Source organism: Dreissena polymorpha, chromosome 1 (genome assembly GCF_020536995.1).
Source record: "Dreissena polymorpha isolate Duluth1 chromosome 1, UMN_Dpol_1.0, whole genome shotgun sequence".
Taxonomy (NCBI): Eukaryota; Metazoa; Mollusca; class Bivalvia; order Myida; family Dreissenidae; genus Dreissena; species Dreissena polymorpha.
This window is the reverse complement of record NC_068355.1, coordinates 75,490,591-75,500,247: the sequence shown is the minus strand read 5'-3', so window position 1 is coordinate 75,500,247 and position 9,657 is coordinate 75,490,591. Positions and strand designations below refer to the sequence as shown.

The following is a 9,657-nucleotide window of genomic DNA, read 5'->3' as shown; positions in this document are numbered from 1 at the left end:
AACAAAATCTACAAGGTAGTCCTCTGACAATATGTTTAAATCTCAATGTGTGCCTAAATCTCTTTGTTTCAGTCATTTACAGCTGTGCTGTATTGTATCGAGAACATTTCATCTGAAGCGTATGATTCCCGGGTACGTGATGCCGTCATGAAATCGGAAACATTTTCACTGCAAAAAGCAAAACCCCTTTTCAAGCGCCTTTTAAACGCATGTCTTTTGTAATATTTATACTGTTCAAATGCCACTAAGCAAATCTCTGTGGATGATCTCGTTTGGTTCAGTAACACATGCGACAAAAAAATTGCCGTCGGATGAAAAAATATTGAAAAAATATCGACCATGTTTATTTTAAGTGGATGTGCTAACATCGTCTACCTCTCGACATGTACGCAAGATAATGAACAAGTTGTGCTTCGCTTTTTGATAGCAAGCGTGAATACATTAGCGAACATATGCATTTAATGCGCTGCATTATTAAAATTGTGCATATTCTGTTAACTTTTTTTAAATTATTCATTGCAATTAGGCTTTTTTCATTTATAAATATATTAGGGATGGGGCCGAATATCCGAATATTCGGATATTCGAAAATCGGCCGAATATTCGAATCCAAAAATCATATTCGAATATTCTAGTTTTATGCAAAGACACTTTCAAAAAATGTACATGCACAAAGTCGCAGTTTGGGTTTCCATTACAAGTCATTGCTTTGATAACAGCTGCCACCAATGAACGAGATGATAATTGGCAAACGGGAGGGTATAAGGAGAGGGACCAATCGTCAATTTACTCTCAATTCTGAGTTATGCAATATGTACAAATTATTTTCTCGACCTGTCCATAAAGCTTCTCCTGCAGGCTAACAGGTTCCTTCTCTTGTCTATACAGGCTTGTCTATACAGGTTCTGTTGCAGGCTCAAATGTTCCTCAACCTGTCCATACAGCTTCTCCTGAAGGCTAACAGGTTCCTCCACCTGTCCATACAGCTTGTCATGCAGGCTCACAGGTTCCTCCACCTATCTATACAGGTTGTTCCGGCAGGCTCACAGTTTCCTCCACCTATCAATACAGCTTCTGCTGCAGGCTTATAGGTTCCTCCACCTGTCTATACAGCTTTTCCTGCAGGCTAACAGCTTCCTCCACCTGTCTATACAACTTCTCCTGCAGGCTCACTCGTTCCTCCACCTGTCTATACAGCTTCTCCTGCAGGCTTATAGGTTCCTCCACCTGTCTATACAGCTTCTCCTGCAGGCTTACATGTTCCCCCACCTGTCTATACAGCTTCTTCTGAAGGCTCACAGTTTCCTCCACCTGTTTATACAGCTTCTCCTGCAAGCTCACAGATTCCTCCACCTGTCAATACAGCTTCTCCTGCAGGCTAAAAGGTTCCTCGACCTGTCCATAAAGCTTCTCCTGCGTGCTAGCAGGTTCCTCCACCTGTCCATACAGCTTCTTCTGAAGGCTCACAGGTTCCTCCACCTGTTTATACAGCTTCTCCTGCAGGCTCACAGGTTCCTTCACCTGTCTATACAGCTTCTTCTGAAGGCTCACAGGTTCCTCCACCTGTTTATACAGCTTCTCCTGCAGGCTAACAGGTTCCTCCACCTGTCTATACAGCTTCTCCTGCAGGCAAACATGTTCCTCGACCTGTCCATACAGCTTCTAATGCAGGCTAACAGGTTTCTCCACCTGTCCATACAGCTCCTGCAGGCTAACAGGTTCCTCCTCCTGTCTATAAAGGCTTGTCTATACAGGTTCTCATGCAGGCTTTAATGTTCCTCCACCTGTCCATACAGCTTCTTCTGAAGGCTAACAGGTTCCTCCACCTGTCCATACAGCTTGTCATGCAGGCTCACAGTTTCCTCCACCTATCTATACAGCTTTTCCTGCAGGCTAATAAGTTCCTCCACCTGTCTATAAAGCTTTTTCTGCAGGCTCACAGTTTCCTCCACCTGTCTATACAGCTTCTCCTTCAGGCTAAAAGGTTCTCCACTTGTCTATACAGCTTCTCCTGCAGGCTAATAGGTTCCTCCACCTGTCTATAAGCTTCTCCTGCAGGCTTACATGTTCCTCCACCTGTCCATACAGCTTCTCCTGCAGGCTAACAGATTCATCCACCTGTCGATACAGCTGTTCCTGTGGGATCACAGGTTCCTCCACCTGTACAAACAGCTTCTCCTGTATGCTAACAGGTTCATCCACCTGTCTATACAGCTTCTCCTGCAGGCTAATAGGTTTCTCCACCTGTCCATACAGCTTCTCCTGCAGGCTCACTGGTTCCTCCACCTGTGCAAACAGCTTCTCCTGCAGGCTCACATGTTAATCCACCTGTCTATACAGCTTCTTCTGCAGGCTCACTGGTTTCTCCACCTGTCCGTACAGCTTCTCCTGCAGACTAACATGTATCATTCATCTGTCCATACAGCTTCTCCTGCAGGCTAACAGGTTTCTCCACATATCCGTACAGCTGCCCCTGTAGTCTCACAGGTTCTTCCACCTGTGCAAATAGCTTCTCCTGCAGGCTAACAGGTTCTTCCACCTGTGCAAACTGATTCTCCTGTAGGCTAACAGGTTCCTCCACCTGTACATACAGCTTCTTCTGTAGGCTCACAGGTTCCTCTACCTGTCCATACAGCTTCTCCTGCAGGCTCACATGTTAATCCACCGCTCCGTACACCTCCTGCAGGCTATCAAGTTCCTCCGTCTCGCCGTACATTTACGCCTGCAGGCTAACAGGTTCCTCCACCTGTCCATATAGCTTCTCCTGCAGGCTCACAGGTTCCTACACATGTCCATACATCTTCTCCTACAGGCTTACAGGTTCTTCCACCTGTCCATACATCTTTTCCTGCAGGCTTACAGGTTCCTCTACCTGTCCATACAGCTTCTCCTGCATGCTCACATGTTCATTCACCTCTACGTAAACCTCCTCCTGCAGGTTATCAAGTTATTCCGCCTCTTCGTTTACCTTCGCCTGCAGGCTAACCGGTTCCTCCACCTGTCCATATAGCTCCTCCTGTATGCTCACAGGTTCCTCCACCTGTCCATACATCTCCTGCGGGCTTACAGGTTCTTCCACCTGTCCATACATCTTCTCCTGCAGGCTTACAGGTTCCTCTACCTGTCCATACAGCTTCTCCTGCAGGCTCACATGTTCATTCACTTTTACGTACAGCTTGTCCTGCCGGCTATCAAGTTCCTCCGCCTCTCCGTACACCTTCGCCTGCAGGCTAACAGGTTCCTCCACCTGTCCATATAGCTAATCATGCAGGCTCACAGGTTCCTCCATCTGTCCATACATCTTGTCCTGTAGACTTAAATGTTCCTCCACCTGTACATACAGCTTCTCCTGCAGGCTAACAGGTTCGTCCACCTGTCGATACAGCTGTTCCTGTGGGATCACAGGTTCCTCCGCCTGTACAGACAGCTTCTCCTGCAGGCTAACAGGTTCAGCCACCTGTCTATACAGCTTCTCCTGCAGGCTAATAGGTTCCTCAACCTGTCTATACAGCTTCTCATGCAGGCTAACAGGTTCCTCCACCTGTCCATACAGCTTCTTCTGCAGGCTCACATGTTCCTCCACCTGACTATACAACTTCTCCTGCAGGCTAATAGGTTCCTCCACCTGTCTATACACCTTCTACTGAAGGCTCAAAGGTTCCTCCACCTGTCAATACAGCTTCTCCTGCAGGCTCACAAGTTTCTCCACCTGTCAATACAGCTTTTCCTGCAGGCTCACAAGTTTCTCCACCCGTCAATACAGCTTATCCTGCAGGCTAATAGGTTCTTCCACCTGTCTATTCAGCTTCACATGCAGACTCACAGGTTCCTCTACCAGTCTATACAGCTTCTCCTGCAGGCAAACAGGTTCCTCAAACTGTCCATATTGTTTCTTCTTTAGGCTCATATGTTTCTCTTCCTGTCTATACAGCTTCTCCTGCAGCCTAACATGTTCCTCCACCTGTCCAAATAGCTTCTTCTGCAGGCTAACATGTTCCTCCACCTTTCCATACAGCTTCTCCTGCAGGCTCACAGGTTCCTCCACCTGTGCAAACAGATTATAATTCAGGCTCAAATGTTCATCCACCTATCTATACAGCTTCTTCTGCAGGCTCACTGGTTTCTCCACCTGTCCATACAGCTTCTCCAGCAGGCTCATAGTTCCTCCACCTGTCCATACAGCTTCTCCTTCAGACTAACATGTATCATTCATCTGTCCATACAGCTTCTCCTGTAGGCTAACAGATTCCTCCACATATCCGTACAGCTTCTACTGAAGGCTCACAGGTTCTTCCACCTGTCCATATAGCTTCTCCTGCAGGCGAACAAGTTCTTCCACCTGTGCAAACTGATTCTCCTGTAGGCTAACAGTTTCCTCTACCTGTACATACAGCTTCTCCTGTAGGCTCACAGGTTCCTCCACCTGTGCAAACAGCTTCTCCTGCAGGCTCACATGTTAATCCACCTGTCTATACAGCTTCTTCTGCAGGCTCACTGGTTTCTCCACCTGTCCGTACAGCTTCTCCTGCAGGCTCACATGTTCATCCACCTCTCCGTACACCTCCTGCAGGCTCTCAAGTTCCTCCGTCTCTCCGTACACCTTCGCCTGCAGGTTAACAGGTTCCTCCACCTGCCCATATAGCTTTTCCTGCAGGCTCGCAGGTTCCTACACCTGTCCATACATCTTCTCCTGCATGCTTACAGGTTCTTCCACCTGTCCATACATCTTCTCCTGCAGGCTTACAGGTTCCTCTACCTGTCCATACAGCTTCTCCTGCAGGCTCACAAGTTCATTCACCTCTACGTTGACCTTCTCCTGCAGGCTTTCAAGTTCCTCCGCCTCTCCGTACACCTTCGCCTGCAGGCTAACAGGTTCCTCCACCTGTCCATATAGCTTCTCCTGCAGGCTCAGAGGTTCCTCCACCTGCCCATACATCTTCTCCTGCAGGCTTACAGTTCTTCCACCTGTCCATACATCTTCTCCTGCGGGCTTACAGGTTCCTCTACCTGTCTATACAGCTTCTCCTGCAGCCTCACATGTTCATTCACCTCTACGTACAGCTTTTCCTGCAGGCTATCAAGTTCCTCCGCCTCTCCGTACACCTTCGCCTGCAGGCTAACAGATTCCTCCACTTGCCATATAGCTTATCCTGAAGGCTCACAGGTTCCTCCACCTGTCCATACAGCTTGTCCTGTAGGCTAAAAGGTTCCTCCACCTGTCCATACAGCTTCTCCTGCAGGCTATCAGGTTCATCCACCTGTTCATACATCTTCTCCTGCAGGCTCCCAGGTTTCTCCACCGCTCTGTACATCTTCGCTTGCAGGCTAACAGGTTCCTCCACCTGTCCATACAGCTTCTCCTGCAGGCTAACAGGTTCCTCCACCTGTCCATACAAATACTCCTGCAGGCTCACAGGTTACTCCACCTCTGCAAACAGCATTTTATCATGCAGGCCCACAGGTTCCTCCACCTGTCCATACAGCTTCTCCTGCGGCTCACAGGTTCCTCCGGCTGTCTATACAGCTTCTCCTGCAGGCGCAAAGGTTCCTCCACCTGTCCAAACATCCCCTGCATGCTTACAGTTTCCTCTACCTGTCCATACAGCTTCTCCTGCTGGCTAAGAGGTTCCTTCACCTGTCCATACAGCTTCTCCTGCAGGCTAACAGGTTCCTCCGCCTCTCCGTACAGCTTCTCCTGCAGGCTCACAGGTTCCTCCACCTCTTCGTACAGCTTCTCATGCATGCTAACAGGTTCCTCCACCTCTCCGTACAGCTTCTCCTGCAGGCTCACAGGTTCCTCCACCTATCCATACAGCTTTCCTGCCTGCAGGCTCACAGGCTCCTCCACCTGTCTATACAGCTTCTCCTGCAGGCTAATAGGTTCCTCCACCTATCCATACAGCTTCTCCTGAAGGCTCAAAGGTTCCTACATCTGTCCGTACAGCTTCTCCTGCAGGCTCACAGGTTCTTCCACCTCTCCGTTCAGATTCTCCTGCAGTCTAACAGGATCATTCACCTGTCCGCACAGCTTCTCCTGCAGGCTAACAGGTTCCTCCACCTGTCCGTACAGCTTTCCCAGCAGGCTTACCGGTTTCTCCACATATCCGTACAGCTTCTCCTGCAGGCTCACAGGTTCATCCACCTCTCCGTATAACTTCTCCTGCAGGCTAACAGGTTCATCCACTTGTCCGTACAGCTTCTCCTGCAGGCTAACAGGTTCCTCCACAAATCCGTACAGCTTCTGCTGCAGGCTCACTGGTTCCTACACATGTCCGTACAGCTTCTCCTGCAGGCTAACATGTTCCTCCACCTGTGCAAACAGCTTCTCCTGCAGGAGAAGCTGTACGGATATGTGGAGGATGGGATCCGAGATGGATGACAGTTTGTGACAGGGGGGAGGGGCGGGGGGTGTTAAAAAGATTTTTAAAAGCGTGAATTACTTCATGGAGGGCCCCTTAGACGATAGGAAACAATGACTTTCTATCATAATTATTCATTAACAACACTTATTAGTTTATGGATAATGGTATAGTTATTAAAGGGACTGATTCTGTTGTGTTAGCCTTATTTACCCAGTTGTAGAGCGTAAAAACCGACTACCTAGTTCAAAGAACAGAAGTGTTCTCCCCTTTCAGAACTAGCAAACACACAATTAACCGCAATTTCTTTCAGTGGTTACCTCACACATAAGTACCAGAAAACAAACAAACTTGCATTGGTTGTCGCCCCTATGTATATCAGAGAACATATACTTGATACAAAGTGTGTATGTTATGTCAGATAATACTAAGAATCTTAGATTTGTTCATAAATAATTGTATTGACTTAATGAAAAAATGAAAATGACGTATGGTTCGATAGTTTGAAGATATGAGCTATTTTGACCTGATGCACTTATAAAATCAAAGCGCTGAAGGCACTGTAGGTGTTCGCTGTTGTAAAATATCGTCCTTGATTAGCTTGTGCGCATTGCACAGGCTAATCAGTATGCACAGGCTTATCTTATTTGACATGCATTAAGCCCCGTTTTCCCTGAAAGCAGCCAATATGTACAGATTTCAATGATTAACAATAGACTGGCCAATCTCGTCTTACAAGCTGTTAAACACTATTAGTCATATAAACCCTCTGCAGTGTACCAGTGGTGAAAAATAAACAGGCAAATGTGGTGGTTATCTTTCCTAGCAGACGTTCTATATAGCATTTGTCGTCTGCTGCAACAGGCAGTGGTTGTCTCTCCATACCGTACCTAAGGCTTCTAAGCACATACTGATTTGCAAAATATGGTCTTAACATTAGTGTGAGCTAACGCTCACACTAAAAATAACATTCACATAAAACACGCTTGTTTTAAAGCTCAACTCATGCCCGCCCCATTTGATTTGTTGCCAAAGGTGTACTTTTATTCTAGATGCCAATCGTTAAAAATAAGTAAAGGGTGGTATTTCCGTTGTATCCGAAAACGTATTAACATTATAACGCGACATTATTTTATATGATCTCTCAGGTTATAACCTTTAAACATAAATAACGCTAAATGGATAGATTACATTAGCTATAAGATCATTCAAGGGTACTTAAAAGTGATATAAAAAGCATTAAAACGAAAACATTCATTTTTTTTATTACTCTGTCTTTACTTTATGCATATATATTACAAGATTACTGATCGAAACGCGCGGATATAAAGTTTTGGGCAACATAATTACGAGTTTTGTAACACTGAATTTGTGTCGATCGTTTTACCATGTTTGACCTTTAAAAACGAATGCATGTGATTCGGAAAACTTAGATTCAGTGTACAGCACATTTAAAAATGATGTTGTTGAAATTATGAATAAACATGCTCCATTAAAACAATAATACAGAAAACCTGTTCAGCTACCTTATATGAATAAAGAATTAAGGAAATCTATCTACAATAAAAAATGTCTTTTCACAAATACTCTAAAGATAAAAGTTCAAAATCGTGGGAACAGTATCGCAAACACAGACATCTTGTAAACAAATTGAAACGTAAATCTATAAATAACTATTTTCAAGAATGGTGTACTGGGCCCGTATTCGCCAAACAATTCTTAGACTTAAGTCTAAGAATAAAGAAAATTCTTCAAATTATAATATTCAAGAATTTCTTTAATTTTGAGTCGAACTCTGCAGTTAACATCTCTATCTATATTATTCTTTATACAGAACATTATGTTAATGACATAATCACCAGTGGAGGCCTGTATATATTCAAACACTGAACACATTTTTCTTGGTTCTAAGTCTATTCTTTATTCTTAAGTCTAAGAATCGGTTGGTGAATACGGGCCTAGGTGGCTGCAAATCTAAGGACTTATGGGATACAATCAAGCCTTATATGTCAAAAAGTCAAAAAATATTCAGAGCAAAATGATATTGAATGAAAACCAAAAAACTTTGTCAGATAACAGTGAAGTAGCTGATATTTTCAATGACTTTTATATAAATGTTGCGAAAGATATCAGAAAAGATTTTATTTTTGATGAAAATAACCATCCTAGTATCGATAAAATTCTTGGACAGAATATCTCTCAAGATTGTTTTAATTTTTATCACGTTGAACAATCCACAGTTTCAAGTATTTAAAACAAAATGCTAACAAAGCTACCGGCATTGATAAAATATCTATTAAACTACTTAAACTAGGTTCGCAGTCACTGGTCCCTTTCTTTACACATTTTATAAATAACTCTATTGATACCGGAATTTTTCCAGAAAGACTTAAGCAAGCACAGGTAACACCAGTATACAAGAAAAACGACCCCCTTGAACATTCCAACTATAAACCTGTGAGCAACCTACCAGCTCCTTCAAAAAAAAATTGTAAAAGTTCTTGCAAATCAACTTACATTACATTTTGATAACATTTTCAATAAATTCTTATGTGCATTCAGATAAGGGCATGGATGCCAAACCACTCTATTGAAACTTGTCGAGGATTGGAAATATGCATTAGACTCTAACCAATATGTCGCTGCTGTTCTCATGGACCTATCGAAGGCCTGCGATTGCCTACCTCATGATATTCTCTTATGTAAATTAAAATGTTACGGCCTGTCCAAATCCTCTATTGACCTTTAAACATCTTACCTGTCCCATAGAAAACAACAAATCAAAATTGCTAGCTCGGTAAGTTCATGGGCTCACATTATTAAGGGCGTGCAACAGGGCTCTATACCTCTTCTATTTAATGTATTTATTAATGATATATTTTACTTCATTCATAAGGGTACACTTTATAACTATGCAGACGACAACACACTATCGTACTGTACCTCAAATTTTGAGGATTTAGTAAAAGTTTTACAAGAAGAGAGCAATATTCTAATAGATTGGTTTACTTTTAACAGTATGCAAGCCAATCCCGACAAGTTTCAAGCCATCGCTGTAGGGTAAAGAACTTCTTCAAGAAATTCCTCTTTTAATATAAGAAATGCAAATATAACATGTGATGATGTAGTCAAACTTCTTGGTGTAAACTTGGACTCCAACTTAAATTTTGATAATCATATTATTATATGCAGTAAGGCAGCACAGCAACTTAATATCTTGAAGAGAATAGGGAAAAACCTCTGTCGCTTAAGTAGACTGACCATTTTTCATTCCTTTATTCTATCAAATTTTAGTTTT

At 43.7% G+C, this 9,657-nt stretch overlaps 2 protein-coding genes across 2 annotated transcripts; both read right to left on the bottom strand.

The window, feature by feature from the left end:
* Positions 1–1,062: 1,062 nt before the first annotated feature.
* Positions 1,063–4,936, bottom strand: LOC127831320 (probable serine/threonine-protein kinase kinX). The gene is made up of 12 exons (XM_052356323.1): positions 4,703–4,936; positions 4,466–4,666; positions 4,286–4,423; positions 3,762–4,045; positions 3,278–3,608; positions 2,969–3,247; positions 2,819–2,932; positions 2,424–2,623; positions 2,036–2,311; positions 1,678–1,732; positions 1,396–1,623; positions 1,063–1,353 (listed from the first exon to the last, which is right to left on the bottom strand). Exons 1-12 carry the CDS (start codon positions 4,934–4,936, stop codon positions 1,063–1,065), a joined length of 2,631 nt encoding a protein of 876 aa, XP_052212283.1.
* Positions 4,937–4,950: 14 nt separating this feature from the next.
* LOC127831218 (golgin subfamily A member 6-like protein 6) lies at positions 4,951–6,688 on the bottom strand. Its single transcript, XM_052356234.1, has 5 exons — positions 6,680–6,688; positions 5,931–6,262; positions 5,501–5,786; positions 5,185–5,384; positions 4,951–5,116 (listed from the first exon to the last, which is right to left on the bottom strand). The coding sequence occupies exons 1-5, from the start codon at positions 6,686–6,688 to the stop codon at positions 4,951–4,953; spliced, it is 993 nt and encodes a 330-aa protein (XP_052212194.1).
* Positions 6,689–9,657: the final 2,969 nt, after the last annotated feature.